Genomic DNA, 17,828 nt, shown 5'->3' on the forward strand with positions numbered 1-17,828 from the left:
TAAAAATGTTACAAGCCAGTAGCAGTAACAGGCATGCAGACGTGCCAAAACGTGGGATGGGGTGGGAACCCATTAGTATTCTAGTTCGGGGCTTAATTATTTTCTCTCTTTACCCATAAGCATAGGAGTCATTTTTACAGTTCCTAATCACCAACATATATTCTACCTTTGGGACAGTTTTGATACATAAAATGGAATAATAATGAGGTTGTGATCACACTGAGCCTTAAGCTTACAGAAAATGAGGGTGAGAATCTATAACCTGAAGGTGTCCAGTAATGGACAACAGGAACAGTTTCTTGTGGTGACGGTGCCCAGGGCGTGACCCCGTGTGTGGGCTCTGGGAAGAGAGAAGATGAGCATGAGGGAGATGAGTGATGCCACCCACACGGGCTGTGAAGATGTGCAGAAGGGTGACAACTGTCAGAGTGGGCAGGAAGACCCTGTGCTGTATACACACTTGGGCCTAGGGCTGGAGGGGGTCACTGTGAGGCAGTGGAAATCCCCTAAGGGGAATGTGGAAGGCAGTTGAAGGAAGAAAGCCTTGAAGGTAGCTAAAGTGAGAGAGAGACCAGGAATGGGGACCTTCCTTTCTGAGCTCAAGATTTCAATGAGCGTCCCCAGGGAAGTCTTTGTGGCATGTGGTGGGTTTCTCGGAGGAAACCCAAGTTTCCCTGTGATAGAGGAAAGGCAGAAGGCATATAGAAGTAGCTGGACAATAGAACTGGGAGTCTACGGGTCACAGAGAAAGGAACTAGAAGACATAAACTTTTAGGGACTTTAAGCGATAGAACACGATTGCCATCTCCAAGCTTTCAAACCATTTTTTAAAATGAATGTTTTCATTTCATTGGCATCCAGGGTGAACTTGACCAGCAAGTGCCAATTCTTTCCAACCCTCACTCATTTTTTCATATTTCTCTGTGACAGACTATTAGAAAGCAAAGTTAAATATGGCTGAGTTTGCTTAAAGGACCCTCATCAAAATTTTAAAAAGAAGCCAACTGTGCGTGGGGAGGTTGATGCACTCCGTCCCTGCTCGGGATGCTGGGTTGCTCAACTGTTTCTTTGGGCAGACATTGCATATGAGAGGGAAGAGCTAAGATGCCCTTCTAGGATTTGCTGCTTGGCAACAATGGAGAATCTTCACACCCTTTACATAAGACTAAAGCCAAGATTAATCCAAAAGCTGTTTCTTTTGATGAACTAGTAGAGCCAGTAGGTATGCCCCAGGGTTGGCAGGAAAAACTGGAATTGGATTTGTCATTTCTATTGAATTTTTTTAATAGTGTTGTTTCCCTGAAATCTATGCACTTGTTAGATGTTGATGAATTGTTGGCACTTAGCCCAGTGTCTGGAACATAGTAGACACTCAGCTAATGTTTATTAAATGAATTAAAATGAGTGATTTCATAATTAGTATATAAAATACTTGAGAGCAAGTATGGGGGCTGTGTTAGCTGTCTGCCCAAACTTTTCTCACTGAGATAGTTTTCTTGCATTTTCTTCTTTGCATTTGACATCCCCAAATAACATCACTGCAAAGTTAAGTTTACCCAGAGGCTGGTCTTGTCAGGACACAGCTCTTACGTCTGCAGTGACTGAAGTAGGCACTCACTCAGGTCTTCTTCATCAGACCATAAACCCGGGTTCCCAACCTTGGTTGTACATCATAATCACCTGGGGTGATAAAAATTTTGATGTCTGGTTTCCACTCCAGGCAGGCTGACTCATGTCTGGGGGTGGGGCTGAGGCATAGATATATATTTTTGAAATTCCCCAGATTTTCATGTGCATCCAAGATGGGGCACTGGTGTTCTAGACTATTCTTTGCAGAGGCTCCCCTATCATTGGGAATGAAGTGCTTCCCATTGTCTGCCCTGTTGGGTCATAATTTATTTAACTTGGCCATTCTCAGGCCGTCCTTTAGTCCTGGGTCTTATTTTGTAGTCTGGTTAAGTTAGATCTTATGCCTGCATGCAAAGGAATGTCTCGGGGATTGGGTAGAAGATGGAATTTAACTCTCTTCCTCTATGCTACTTGAGATTTTGTTCACAACACGATTGCTGACAACTTCAATAGCATTACTTCATGGACATTGATGAAAGAAATAGAAAATTCAATCCTCGGTTTTCCTTCCACCTCATGTGCTAATTTTATTAGAGAAATCATCATTGAGAAACCAAAAGTTGTTTCACCGGAAATGCAAACTATAATGACTAGGGAGAGGCAGACAGGAGCTATAAATTAAAGATCTCAGCTCCTCATTTTACACCTGCTCCCTGGTTCCCTGCCCAGCCACCTCTGTCTCTCCAAAAGTTAGGTAAGTTCTTCCTTCAGTTTCAGCGTAAGATTTCTGTGTGTTGAGAACACTGATGTTTATTGATTGAAAGAAATACTTGCACTATCCTTGCATAGTGCATAACTTTCCTGAGGGTGGTTTTCTTTAATTTAGTGATTGTATAGCCATGCCAGTATTTCCTTCATCTTGTTTGACAGTGAATAAATTCATTTTATTTCTAAATTAACCTGCAAGGAACTTCTGTAAGAAAACATGAGGTTGAAAAGGAAGCTTGACCAGCAAACTGTTCAAACAAAATGGTTGGGACTTTGATAGTAAAAATCCTCTACCTGTATATACTTTCAAAATGTGTCTAATCTGCGGTGATTGAATTCTTTTAGGATTTTTCCTTGAAGGCTTTATTGATTAGTTGTAACATAGCTGGTGATGAAGAAACTCTAAAATGTTTTGTTGGTTTCATTTTGGTGAATTTGAGTTGCTCTTGAAACATTAACTTTTCTGTGATGTAACAAGAGTAATAGGAACCCACTGTACCCTAAAACACTCTAGAAAAGTAGGTATAAGAAAACCCTCTCTTCTCTGCTTGATAATCAAGGGTTAGAAACATATTATTGCCCTTTAGGGAAAATTTAGCCCAGCATCAAATTTTCATGCAATTAAAGATGAATTGTCTTAAAAGCAGAGAATTAATCTCTCCCGCCACTCTCTCTGCCCTGGATTTGAATGAAGAAATAGAAACTATTTAGAGAACGCACTTACCGTTGTCAAGTCTGGATGGCAGGACCTTGTGCAGACCCGAGGGTGCTGGGGATTCCTAGTCCACCCCTTGCCTGGTTGGGCCCAGAAGCTGGACAGGCCAGACCTAGGAGGACAGGGGCTGGGCCTGCCCGGAGGAGCACGGCACAGGGAGGAGGCAGTGGAGGCGGATGCAGGCAGGTTCTGACAGAGAACGAGAGAATAAAACCATCTGAGAATAAAACCCTGCTCCCTGGGGCCGCGAGAGCTGAGAGTCACTGCGAGCTGCCAGGTGGCTGTCAAGGGCAGGGGTGAGAACAGGCAAGAGTGACTCTTCATGCAGGGGGTGAAAAGGCCCATTTTCTGGACAATGTGGAAGAAAAGGGGAAAGAGTCCTCGTGACATCAAATAATTCCACTGAGTGAAAAGTGCTCACTGGTTTTGGTTGTTGCTGCTGTTTTACAGCTCGCTGGACTTACCATGGATTCGCCCGGCTCAGCATATACTCGGTTTGGCCTTGAACTTTTCAAAGAGCTGAATAAAATAAAGGATGGTAACATCTTCTTTTCTCCTGTTGGCATGTCCACTGCGGCCGGCATGCTCCTCCTTGGGGCCCAAGGAGCCACCACCACCCCGTTACAGAAGGTAGGTGGGATTCCGTGGCTTTGCAGCCACAGACGGGTCTCTGGGGTAGCACACCGGCGTCCCCTCAGAAACATGCTCCTTTCGGCCTGTGGGCCAGGAAATAGAGACAGCATGTGAAGACGGAGAGATTTCAGGTCTGTCAAGAAGCCCTCCTTCCTCTGCAATGCCACCATATGCCGTCTGTTCCCTGGCGCTCGAAATTCTTTGGCTTGGGGGCTGGGTGAGTGGCCTTGTCATAAGCCTTTGACCTCGTAGTTAAAGAGGGGGCATGAAGGACAAAATTGATTGGGAGAAGTTGCTTAATCCCCAGGAGGGTGGAAATGACACATCAGAGATGAACACAGGAATGGATGAGCCAAGGCTGGCGCCTCCGAGTTCATCAGGGGGCAAATAGGCTCCTTCATGACTTTGCCCAGAAAGGGCTGTTACCTGCGCACCACGCACCTGTCCTCAACAAGCACTCACGGTCCCCTGCTGATGGGGCTGAGGTTTTCTCTATAGTGCTTTCTGTCCCTCGCAGATGCTTTGCTCTGAAAAAGACACAAAGAACACAAGAATCAAAACTGAAGAGAAAGAGGAGGCGAGACACGTCCTGCACCTGCAGTATGGCTGCTTTCTAGATGTGGACTCCCTGGGGAAGTGCATAGAACAGGTAACGCCTGACACTCCCTTACAAGCCACAGTAATCCCTGCTGTCAAATAATGTTGCTAGGAACATGCAGCAATAACAAACCTTTCATGCTCAGAAGAGACCTTAATGTCAATGCACAACAGACTAAGACGTATCCTGGGAAAGGCTCCTTGATGGAGAAAGCCCGAGAGCAAGGTGAATGGGTTTTGGAGTTTAATAGAGTTGGGTTCCAGGCCTGGCTCGGTCACTGAGCAGCCGTGCTCCTGTGGGCAAGGGATTCGTCTTCTTTGCCCCTATGTGAAGTGTCCAGTAGGGTGTCTGGACATGCTGTACTCACCTGGGGGTGTTGGGTAGCAGGAGGTGGTATTATTATTATATTCTATTTGAATTTGAAATCCCCCTGCTGATGTTTTATTGAAAGAAACATCGGCACAGGACCAGGGCCTTCCTGGGGTCTCTTGAGCTCCAGCACTGTGGTGTTCATTCCTCCATCCCAGGAGAGGGCGCAAACACCAGAGAGGGGCGAAGCTCACAGATTCTGACTGTATCTCAGGAAGGGTGCGCCGACAATGACGTCATCAGAGCCCATTCCTAGACTCTCATGAAGTCATAGCTGATGTCACGAGTTGTTCCTCTCACAACCCCATGTGGCCAGGTTGTCTGGGTGGTTGAACTGCCCAAGAAGAGTCAAATTTCCTTATAGTTTGAACAGCAAGGCTGGGTCCTGTAGCTGCTCCACTGTCCACTCCATCAAGGAACATGGTTGTCCTTCACAGCACGTTCCCTCAAGCGTGGTGGGAGGGCATCTGTGTGTGGCTGGATATAGCATGCCCCCTTGGAGGGACACCCCACTCCTGGCTTGGGGACTGGGGTGAGGTTTGAATTCAGCTTGGTGCAGGTCATGATGCATACATTTCTGCATTGCATAGCAGCTCTGTCCGCTCCTCAACAGTTTTTGGGGAGTCACAGTGGTGTGAAGAACAGAACGACAGATTCTAAGGCCCTCAGGACCAGGACATAGCCACAGGCCATCTGCTCCAGAGTCTTCTCTGTGGATGGCATATGATTTGTTCAGAGACAGGCCAGCGGTGTGTTTATCATGTAAATTCAGAATATTTTGAGCCTTGATGTTGTGGCTGGATGGAAATTAGACTGTTGGTGGTATTTATAATGTAGGATGTACAGACTCTTGTTGGGATCATGATGTAGCATATACATGTGTGGAATTATAATGCTTTACATCTGGAGCCTGTATTATGTTATAGATCAGTGCTGCCTCAACAAAAATATAAAATACTGAAGATAAAACTCTTAAAACATTATGTACAAAAGGTATAAGGAATAATGCAATTCTGTAATTCTGAATACCCTTTAACCCTCTTTTCCACTGTAAGAAATACATTGTTACCAAGTCAACTAACACCCCAATATTTTCCTTGAGTACATTTCCTCTCTTGGAAAAAGTTCATGATCCTACATTTGGTGTTTGTATTCCCATATATAGATTATTTCATATCATGTAGTATCTGCCTTGATATTATTATTTACAACCTGATTAATTTTTGGTCCAAAATCGTACTTACAAGATTAATCTATTTTAGGTGGATACTTGCAGCTCTAGTTAATTCATTTTTTCAACTATTAATCCATTTAGCCTTCGGATGGAGTGTTCTTTTCTCCTTCCCTCTGTCCCTCCTTTTCTTTTTCCTCCCCATTACAAAAAAAGTGACCCTCCTTATTTAAGCCTTAGTAGTTTACATGGATGAGAATCTCTCTAACCCTGAACTACCTAACGTGGCAGCCATCCCAGTGGCTATAGAGTCTTAAAATATATCCAGTTCAAACTGAAATGTGCTGCGAGTGTCAAATACACACTGGATTTGAAAAACTTAGTATGAAAATATTGTTAAAAGAAAATCGTTTTTCTACTCACAGCTCTTCTGACACCAGCTATGGCTGTCTCCTCTCCTTAAGCAATTCCGACACTGACTGCCCAGAGTCAGGCAGACCCACAGGATGAGGGCTCCGTCCCGCAGGACTTTCCCCACTTCAGATGCCAGTTGCAAGAAGTGGGTTCCCACACTTCTGTCCCACTTGGCTGCACACCAGAGGATCTCATGACCCCCTTCTGATGTGTGGTATTTTGCCATCCTGGCTGACAGAGCCCAGGACACACTTTACTTATGGTTAGAGGTTTACTGTGAAAGGTACAAATGGACAGGGTACAGAGGGTGGGATCGCAAAGGAGAAGCTCTGTCCCCTGGAATTTGGGGTGTACCGTCCTCCACTGACGCAGATGTGCTCAGCAACCTAGAAGCTCTCCAAAGCCAGCATCCAGACTCTTTATAGCGCTCCATCACACAGGCAAGATCAATCTTCAGTCTCAATCTTCAGTCTCTTTCCTGTCCCTGGAGGGTGGGGGGTGGACTGGAAATCCCAAATTCTGCTTGTGGTTTGGTTTTTCTGGTGACTAACCCTTGTCTTGCAGTTACTCAGGAGTCCAGCAAGAGTTGATTCATTAGAACAAAAGATGCTCCTATCACTCTGGAAAATCTAAGGGATTTAGGATATTGTGTCAAGAACTGGAGTCCAAGAGCAATGATTAAAACAAAAGATGCTAAAATAAACAACCAAACAAATTCAGAAGATACTTCTAGCATCCCTATCACTCAGGAAATTACAAGGGTTTGGGGAGTTCTATATCAGGAACTGGGGGCAGAGAAAAAAATATGTATTTTTTAAATTATATTTTATGTAAAAGATCTCATGAATTTTTGTTGTTTTTCTTGAAAGAATATATAATACTTATTATATAATACATATGACTATTACATACTATTATTTATTAGAGTTTTATGTTGAAATGATGATGTTCTAGATATATTCTGTTTGATGAAACATATGCTCAACTTGACTTCATATGTTTCTTTGTATTTCTTTTTTTTAAAACTCTTTATTTACACAAGAATTGGGATATAGACCAGATGTGTGAGAGGGTGAAAGGATTCACCAGAGACAGAATAGGGAGCAGAACAGGCAGGTTGACTGAAATACACTGCTGAGGGGAGCAGTGGGCGAGACAGGAGAGGTCTGCCACACCATGTGGGTATCTCGCTGGCCGGCTGGGATCGAACCCTCACTGCAGGGGCAGTGGACAGCTTCACAGTGCTGAGCTTAATGCCTGCACCACCAGGGAGGCCCTGTTTCTTTATATTTCTAAGAATGTAGTTATTAGACAATTTAAGATTATATATGTGCCTCCCATCTTTGGGTTGCATGATTCCATATTACATTCCATGTGACAGCTCTGGCCAATAGCATGTAGCTGGGAGGTAGGGTGTATGCATGTTCAACTTCATTAAATGTTACTAAATTTTTTGCCAAAGGAATGATACCAATATTTTCCCTCTCAGCAGTGCAAACAAGTCCATTTCACACAGTTGAAACAAGAAAGGGTGACTTAAAATCCTTTAGGTCTCACAATTTCCAGTCATCCATATTCATTCATGTAAGATACAAACCCACATACACATATTTTTTCTGTACTTATTGGTGACAATATGATTATTTTTATCTGTTAAAGCAGTGAATTACATTAACAAGCTGTATTTGCATTTGTGGGATAATCGACTTTCTCGGAATTTTTAAAAATTATATATTGAATAGGACTTGGTAACAGTTTTTTTGTTATAATGAGAACTTTTAAGGTTCATTGTCTTAGTAACTTTCAAATGTTGCATACAGTATGAACTGTGGGGGGGTGGGGTGTCACCATGCTGTACAGAACAGGCCCATTGCTTATTTACTTAAAAACTGGGTGTTTGGGCCTTTTAACCACCTACTAAACCTGTTCTGGCAGCCACCGCTCTGTTCTCTGTATCTGTGACTGGAGCCTGGGTCTGGCTGTTCACCCTTGAAAACCAAAACTTGAGAGACAAGAGTTGGTGGAAGTCCATAGCTCAAGGCCATCTCGAAGGCCACCTCCCTGAACTGGGGAGAAGCAGGTACTTATCTGGGGGAGTATTCATGAGGGAGAAAGGCTAAAATGTCTGCAACATGTCTGTGATATTGATCCATGTTTTGGGTGTATTAATAGTTAATTTTTGTTGCTATGAATACTCCCATATATAATCATGTCATAATACATTTGTTCATTTTCCTATGGATAAATATTTAGTTTGTTTTAATTTGGACTATTTGGAATCAAGTCAGTGTGAACATTATTGCACATATCTTTTCTTGCAAACATGAATTTATTTCTCTTGGGTATTTTCCAGGAGTGGAGTTGCTGGACCATAGGCAGCATACTCAGCTCTGGTAGATAACTGCCATATAGTTTTTTCCAAAATGGTTGTACTCTTTTGCAACCCACCAACAGTGGATGACAGTTCCAGTGACTGTACTGTTAACAACTTTTGGTATTGTCCTTAAAAAATGATAATTTTCAATGTATGTAGAGCAGTATATTGTGATTTTAATTTGCATTTCTTTGGTGAGTACCTTTCATATGCCTATTATTCTTTGGAGATCTCTTTTATACCATGCCATAAATTCTTTAATGCATACTCTTTCCCTTGGGTTATCTATCTTTTTCTTATTGATGAGTAATAGTTCTTTATATAATATAGATATGAAATGTTTGTCAGTTATAGGTAATAGAAATATCTTCTTTCACTCTGTTGTTTGATTTTTTTCACCCTGTTGTGATGTTCCTTGATGAACAAAAGTTCATAATTTTAATCAAGTCCAACTTATCAAAATTTTCTGTTAAGATTAGTGTCTTGTGTCCTGTTTACGAAATCTTTTCCTACCATAAAGTCATGAAGATGGTGTCCTATGTTATCTTCATTCCATTTACTGAAATTTTTGTACCATCTACTGAAATTCATTGCCGGAAGCGGCACCTGTGTTCTAAATCAAGTGATCTATAAATATATATCTATTTCTGAAATCTGGTCCATTCCAGTGGTCTGCTTTGCACTGCTTGTGCTAATACTACTGTCTTAATCCTATGGGTTATATTATAGGTGTAAGAATCTGGTAATATAAGACTTCAGTTTTGTTCTTTTCAAATCACCATTATCTATTCCTTGCATTTGAGTACATGTATGTGTACATTCATTTTAGAGTCGGTTTGTCAATTTCAAAGAAATCCCATTAAGATTTTTTATTTTGATTACATTGAATCTGTAAATCAACTTTGGGAGAACTGACATATTTATAATGTTAAAATTTCCCAATCTTCAAAAATGATACATTGATCCATTTAATTAAGTTATCTATAACATCTCTCAGTAATGTTTTAGAATGTCCTTTGTGCACAGCTTTCATTAGATTTTGTTTTCTTTCTAGTTACTCTGGCTAAGATTTCCAGTTTGTGCTGAATTGGCTGAGTAGTCATGGCAAAAGTCAGCTTGAACTTAGAGGAGGAGTTTTCAGCTTTTCAGCAGTCAGTGTGATGTTAGCTGTGGGCTTTTCGTGCATGACTTTTATGATATTGAGGCAGGTTTCTTCTGTTTCTAGTTCAAACATTTTGTCAAATGTTTTTGTATATCCTTGTGATGGTCTTATCAATTTGTCTTTCATTTTGTTGATGCAACATATTATATTGACTAAGTTTTATATATTGAACTTCTGTTGCAGGTATAAATCCTACTTTGTGGTGGTATATGATCTTTTTAATGTGTGATTGAATTTGGTTTGAAATTATGAAAATTTCAATGAAACATGGGCTGCAGTTACCTTTCAAATAAAAATTAAAAAATAAAGATCCTGGGATGTTATCATCCCAGGGTCACTTTATGTTTGGTTTTTAATGTGTTATTGAATTTTGTTGGGATTTTTTTGAATCAATATTCATCAGGATATTGAGCTACAATTTTCTTATGTTTTTGTCTGGTTTTGGTATCAGAATACTTCTGGCCATATTGAATGTGTTTGAGAATGTTCTCTTCAATTTTTGGAAGTCTTTGAAGTGGATTGGTATTAATTCTTCCTTAAAGTTCTGTAGAATTTTCTAGTGACACTATCTAGTTCTGGACCTTGTTAGAGGTTTCTTTTATTGATTAAATATTATTTTGGTTACATCTGTTTAGAGTTTAAATTTGTTCATCATTTAGTTTTGGTAGGTTGTATATTACTTGAAATTTATCCTTTTTTTCAGGTTATCTATTTTTTTTTGGTATACAATTGTTCATAGCAGTCTCATATGCCTTTTTTATTTCCATGACATCAGTTATAGTGTCTCCTTTATTTATAATTTTATTTAAGTCATATGTTTTTTTCCCTTTAATCTAATTAAGGATTGATCATTTTTGTTGATTTTCTTAAAAAAAACTTCAATTCCTTGTTGATTATTTTCTATTTTTTTATGCTATATTTTATTTATTTCTGCTCAAATCTTTTTTATTCCTCTTGTTCTGCTCACTTTTGGCTTAGTTTGTTCTTTTTCTACTCCTCTGAGATGGAAAGTTAGGTTGTTGCTGATTTTATTTGTTCCCTTGATTAGACCACGTTTTCCTGTTTCTTGTATACCTTGTTATCATTTGTTGGGGCTTTGGCATTTGGAAAATCAGCTGCTTCTCCCAGTCTTTTAGGTTTGGTTTAATATGGAAAGAATTTTTTCCCATCAGCCTGACTAGAGATTCTGCAGATCTAATCCTAAATCTTTTCTGGGAATGGATCATCTTGCGCAGGGAATACAACTGAAAAGGTTTACTGGTTTCTAGCCTCGTGCTCTCCCTGGCGTCTATTTGTGGTACTGCACCATGGTGCATGTATTTTTTTGAGCATTTTTATTTTATTTTATATATTTTTTATATCATTTTTCATTTTAGCACAATGTATGCATTTTCATCTTGATTATAGTCCCCAAACAATTCCCACCCCCTTGTTTTGATCCTACTCTCCACCCCCCCACCCCAGTGTGTCTCTGGTTTATAGTTGCTTGTTGATTTTGATTTTTACTTTATTATAAATAGTCTTTTTCCTGGTCCCTTATTTAGGTTTTCTAAATTCCTGCTATGAGTTAACCTTTGTTCTCTTTGGCCCACCTGATGCCGGTTCTTGTGAGCTCTTAGAGTCAGGCACTACGAAGCCAATCCCTCAGCCTGTGGAAAAGGCAGAGCGTGGGGCATGTATTTTGCACTTCTGCTTCTCTGCTCAGGAAGAAGTTAGGTGTTGGGAGTTTTCTCCTAGTGGCACCATGTTGTGTGTGGGGAGTAATTGGTGAGTGAGTGTCATGGATTTTCTTACTGGGTTTCACGCTCATTTGGGGTACAGAAAATACCAACTGGTTTCCAAATTTATTACAAAGCCATTTTATCCTTGTAGTGTTGCTAAGTCAGTGTTTCCAGAGAAGGAATGGTCTGGGGCTTCTTATTAGGCCATCTTGCTGGCGTCATTCCTGGGAAACTTCTCTATTAAAGATGTATACCTGGTAGATGAGGTCAGTTTGTATTTGCCTTTGTTCTTAAATGAGTGTCTGCTCATTGAATTCAATGTTGATATTTTCTCTCAACTCTTTGAAGATACCAGCCCCCGCTCTATGCCTCATGTTGGTGTTAAGGAGTTGGTTTATTTGATTATTTCTTGGTGGGTGATCTTTGTCTGGCTGCATTTAAGTTTGTTGTTTGTTTTTGTTGTTCCTGAATTTTACTACAATGCATCTAGGTATGGATTTCTTTTATTTACCAATGCTGATTTACTGTATTTCCTAAATATAAAAATTCATACTTTCCATCAATTCTAGAAAAAGGCTTTAATATGGCCATTCATGCCACATCGCTGGAAACCTGAGTAGCCACAGAACCATCACTAGTCTTTTAAAGGCTCATCGTAGCAAGGAGGGAGACAAAGTCAAATTCAGCCTCAGATATTTTACATTTTACATACATTTACATTTTCAACTTGGATGTCATTCAAGTTTCATTAACTTTTTTAAAGATTTATTTATTCATGCATACAATAACTGGGGTACAGGCCAGAGGTGTGGGATGTGAGAGGATTCACCAGAGACAGAGTGGGGAACAGAACAGGCAGATCCACTGAAATACACTGCTAAGGGGAACAGTGGGTGAGACAGGAGAGGTCTGCTGCGCCATGTGGGTAGCTCCCTGGCCAGCCAGGGATCGAACTTGTGCTGCAGAGGCTGTGGATACCTCTGTAGTACTGTGCTTAACCTCTTGTGCCACCAGGGAGGCCCCAAGTTTCATTAATTACCCACAAGAATCAACTATTTTCTGTGTGCCAGATACTACTCTAGGCATTGAGTAACCAGTAATGAAATAAAGAAACAAAACAAAATAAAAACACATAGGCTTCATATCCAAGAGAAAGAAGCCTTTCTAGTTGCCTCACCATCAGGAATATGCTCTTTAGTTCCCAATTGCAAGGCTTCTCCCTTGTACCGGGTGTGAATGGAAGCAGCCAGATATCACTGGACAGGCGGTGGCCAGAGTTGCTCCTTATTTTAGGGACATGTGTTGGGGCAGCTCTCTCTCAAGGAGTGCTCCCTCCTCAGTCCTCACTCAGAATACTGATGGGTTTACAAATGGAGTCACTTTTCTTATCCGTGTCTGGAATTAAAATTGCCCACTTTAGACAATGAGAATCATTCAGGAGCTCCTCTACTTTCTTTAGTACTAAGTCTTGTGGGAAGTCAAAGCAAGCATTTGAAACACTTAGTGGGCAATTGCATTTGAGATAAAAATTCAACTCAACCCAGAAAAGCAAAATCTGTAGTACTAGGCTGGAGGAGCGAGTTTCTTTGGGGAGCTGAGATTATTGTGACATTATCATAGGATTTGCATAAAGGCCACCTGCCATCAGGGGCCACACCAGACTGGTGGGCCACCCTATAAAGGCCGCCAAACTGAGGGAAAACCCAGCAGTCCTCATGGAGAAGAATCTAGGGTTGCTTTTGCCACGATAACTCATTGAGGTTGGTCTCAATTTTGTAGATTGAGAAGACGGAAGAGCTGCATCACCAATTCCAAAAAGTTTTGAGTGAGATAAGCCAACCCACAAATGATTATGAACTGAAAATAGCCAATAGGCTCTTTGGAGAAAAGACTTACCTCTTCCTTCAAGTAAGTTTTGGTGTGCTCGCCACATTGTGAGTACTATTCACACACGTCAGATGGCCCGGGAGGCCACCTGGGTGGGTGCTGGGGGCCAGCAGCCTCAGAGGACAGCTGGCTCAGCCCCCATCACTAGGGGTGCTTCCCTCCTGCTCTCCAGACAGCCAGGCCTTAGGGAACTACTTTTTAACCCTGGCGGTCTGAATCTCACTTTTGCCTTAACCTTATTGTACCTGCATAAAAGTGTTCATAAAAGTTCTCAAAGTGATTTGCCTTGGATCTAAAAATCCCTGCTTACAACATTAGTCATTTTAATGTGCAGATAAATTTACTTAGAGTTGTTGGCAGTGAATAAATCAAAATTTTAAGCTCTTGCTCTTCCTTCCCTGCTTCTCTTAAAGAAATACTTAGATTATGTTGAGAAATATTACCATGCTTCTATGGAGACAGTTGACTTTGTCAATGCAGCGGATGAAAGTCGAAAGAAGATTAACTCCTGGGTGGAAAGCCAAACCAACGGTAGAGTATCACTGGGTCGTTCACAGTAAACACGCTTCTGAGTCCCCGCTGTGAGTGAAGCCTGTGCTTGACACTGCGTGCATGCTGGGGTGCACACATCTGGGGGGCTTGAGATGGAAGAGCAGGGCTGGGCTCGAGAGGTGGGAGAAGGTACTGCAGAGGGCGGGAGGGTCTCAGCAGTGGGTCTCTGAGAAGAGCCAGTGGGGTCAGGGAGGGAGCAAATTCCACGGAAATAGTCAGTGCAGGATTATTTCACGTGGCTGTGTGTCACGATCATCTTTGGGGCTCCTGAAACTGGGCTCATGTCTGTCTTGGGTTCACATCTTCTTTATATCAGAGGCTTTTTGATGGAGGCTGGGTCCATAGTGAAAGTGTTATAGGGGGTTTCTCCTCTCTTTGTCTAAGTGAGAAGCATGCAGTTCTCGGATCAAGACCTGCCTTGTTCCTACAGCACAGGCTGTCAGAGACTTGTCTCCCCTGGAGAGCCGGGTGGGGCTGATGACAACCCTCAGTCCCTCCGCAGTGGAGAACTTGACCCTTGCCTTGACTTCCCCACATCCCTGCTATGACCCAAATGCCCGAGAACTACCGAGAGGAATGTTAATGTGGAAACACACTTTGGACGTGATGACTGATACATTCTTTTTAGAGTTTCACAATATATTTTTATACCAGTTTTGGGGGATACATCTATTATATCATAAAGCACATTTCCATTTATATTTAGTCCAAAGGAAATAAAAATCAAAAAGCAGGCTAAAAGAGAGTCTATCAAAGGGTGGGTTGAATCCGGGCTATGCTAAAGCAGAAATAAAAAAACATCATTCCTTTTTCAATAAAATAAGAAATCTCTAAATCTGGGTGGCTTCTGTATTGATGTGCAAAAAGAATAATCGCTACCACCTGTCCAGAGCTTATTAGGAACCAGAGACGGATCTAAGTGCTTTACACACATCAAATCAGCTCTTCTTTTAACATCCTGTGAGGCAGATGTGGACGCAGAGGCACAGATTGCTTAAATAACTTGCCCAAAACTGTCAGCTGATTAAAGGCAAACCTGGCTGCTAACAGGCAATCTGAACCCAGTGCCTGCTTCCCGGCCATCACACCACAAGTTCCCCAGTGGGATAAATATGTGATGGACAAAGGGAGACCCTCCTCTGATTGCTTAGTTCTTCCGGTGCAGACCTGGCTGAGATTTAAGTGATCAGTCAAGGCCACGTGTTGTATCTGCCATGCATAGCACTTGTAATTTTGAAGAAGGGCCAATTTTGTTGTTGTTGTTCGTTTGCAGAAAAAATCAAGGACCTGTTTTCAGATGGCTCTATAAGCAACTCCACCAAGCTGGTGGTGGTGAACATAGTTTATTTTAAAGGGCAATGGGACAGGGAGTTTAAGAAAGAAAATACCAAGGAGGAGGAATTTTGGCTGAATAAGGTATGGCCCTTCGTTTATTTATGTGGTGTGCTTACACGCGGAATGTAAAGTCTAGACTCTTATTTGAGCAAATGTACATGCGAGGGAGCCGATGCGGATTCTGAGGTCTGACCTTTAGCATTATTGCAGGTTGAGCTCGTATTTTAGTGAGCTGCCTGGGTTGTCTTACCCCTCTTTTGACTTCGTGGGCCCTCTGAATCTGTTGCAGACTACGAGTAAATCTGTGCCGATGATGACACAGCGTGATTCCTTTCGCTTTACTTTCCTGGAGGATCTTCAAGCCAAGATTCTAGGGATTCCATATAAAAATAACAACCTGAGCATGTTTGTGTTGCTGCCCAATGACATAGATGGGCTGGAGAAGGTAAGGCCCTGTTTTCCCTCTATTTTGCTTTCACTTCTGGAATTTAAATCAATTTTAAGGGCCCTACCTATTTATAGCAAGATTTATAGCAAGATTGACAGGAAGGTATAGAGACTTCCCACATACCTCCTGCCCCCACGTACACAGCCTCCCCCATAAACAACATTTTTCACTTGAGGGTACATATGTTGTAACTGATGTACTGTGAGCATACATCATTATCACCCGGAGTCCTTAGGACCCTTCTGGAATTTAAATCAATTTAAATCAATGCGTGAATGGCAGATAAAATTTACCAACTTGATGGAAATATCAGTTTGAAGATATTTAGGAGAGAGATGCAGTAGTATAAAAAAGCTTACATTAAAACACGTAAAATGGACATACACTATGATGGCAGCTATAGAAATATATATTCTATATTTTAATATTATATAGTATAATATGAATTATATTGGTTATGATATATTTATTCTGTATAATTTATTACATATAAAATTATATCTTATACCAGGGGGGCCTCCCTGGTGGCACAAGGGGTTAAGCACAGCACTGTGAAGCTATCCACAGCCTCTGCAGCACAAGTTCCATTTCTGGCCAGGGAGCTGCTCACATGGCACAGCAGACCTCTTCTGTCTGGCCCGCTGCTCCCCTCAGCAGAGTATTTCAGTACATTTGCCTGTTCTGTTTCGCACTCTGTCTCTGCTGAATCCTCTCACCCCCCACACCTCTGGCCTGCAGCCCAGCTCTTGTATGCATAAGTAAATAAATCTTACCAAAAAAAAGACTAGAGGGAATAGTAAAATATGAACTGTGTTAGATTGATAGAATAAGAAATGACATTTTTATCGATAACCATGCCAGTCTTCCTTTCTCCTTCTTAATAGATCATAGATAAACTCTCTCCTGAGAAGTTAGTAGAGTGGACTAGCCCAGGGCACATGGAGGAGAGAAGCGTGAGTTTGCACCTGCCCCGGTTTGAAGTGGAGGACAGTTACGACCTAGAGGCCGTCCTGGCGGTGCTGGGGATGGAGGGCGTCTTCCCGGAGTCGGGCGTGGACAGTTCGGGCACACGCTCCTACTCGGGGCTGCACGCTCAGAAGTTCCTGCACAAGTCCTTCGTGGTGGTGAACGAGGAAGGCACGGAGGCCACAGCAGGCACAGGCGTGGACTTTGCGGTCACATCAGCCCTCGGTGATGAAAGTTTCCACTGCAGTCACCCCTTCCTGTTCTTCATCAGACAGAACGACTCCGACAGCATCCTCTTCTTTGGCCGATTTTCATCTCCTTAGCCCAGCAGTTGCCTTGGCAGAGAACCAGCACCTGTGCCAGGGCTGGCTGTTCACGCAGTGGTGGGGACAGCCCGCTCCTTAACCTTTGTTGTCTTTGCATTCCAGTTTTACCACCCAGATCGATGCCCTCACGACTGTCATCGTGTGTTTACAATTTTCCTTGAATGCAAAATGTCCTTTTGTAATGCATAAAGTAAATTAAATCAAAGTTTGTTTTTTTTAAAAATAATCTCCTGTTGATTTCTTCTGAAAATATATGAGTCTTGTTGCAGTTTTGTGCACAAATGAGACCACAGACTAGTGATTTTGGGAAGTCTCTCCAGTTCTAATAGTTTGGCATATTATAAATACACTGGTAAAATAAAACAATTAACTCACGTGTTACTTTTTTCTTTCTTATGCAACAGTTTGGCAAAGTGTCCATAGGAAAGAGAATTTAGAAGCACATTAGCTTAACATAAATTGAAACTCTAAGACAAGAACAAAGTGGAGCAATATGCCAGGCAGAGAGAGTCTTAGAGTCTCATCTTTTTTGAAATATATGATCCATTGTCAGTGGAATAAGCATTTTGATATTGTGAAATAGATGTGATCGTAAGGTGAAATACACTCAGTTGAAGCCTAGAACTTGATGAGTTTTGATAAATGAATGCCTCTGGGAAAATGCCAGCACATCCAAGATACAGGACATTTTCATCCCTCTAAGGTGCCCTGGCTGGCGGTTCGTCAACCACCCCAATTCAACTCTGGTCCAAGCAAATGCTGACCCACCTCCAGTCACTACAGAGCAGACTTAGCATTTCCAGAGTTTCATCTGAATGGA

General features: G+C 41.8%; 1 protein-coding gene across 2 annotated transcripts; it reads left to right on the forward strand.

Moving 5' to 3' along the window:
- Positions 1-3,508: 3,508 nt before the first annotated feature.
- On the forward strand, positions 3,509-17,005 carry LOC311182896 (serpin B13-like; the record flags this gene model as incomplete). 2 transcript variants are annotated; one of them, XM_084252023.1, is made up of 7 exons in its annotated part: positions 3,509-3,682; positions 4,203-4,259; positions 13,274-13,402; positions 13,795-13,912; positions 15,207-15,349; positions 15,558-15,713; positions 16,601-17,005. In XM_084252023.1, 7 exons carry the CDS (start codon positions 3,518-3,520, stop codon positions 17,003-17,005), a joined length of 1,173 nt encoding a protein of 390 aa, XP_084108149.1. The 2 variants fall into 2 exon arrangements, with proteins under 2 accessions (XP_084108149.1, XP_084108148.1); XM_084252022.1 differs by having other exon boundaries at positions 3,518-3,682; positions 4,203-4,262.
- Between the last annotated feature and the right edge of the window lie 823 nt (positions 17,006-17,828).

The sequence above is a fragment of the Talpa europaea genome (assembly GCF_964194135.1).
Source record: "Talpa europaea genome assembly, chromosome: 13".
NCBI classification, from domain to species: Eukaryota; Metazoa; Chordata; class Mammalia; order Eulipotyphla; family Talpidae; genus Talpa; species Talpa europaea.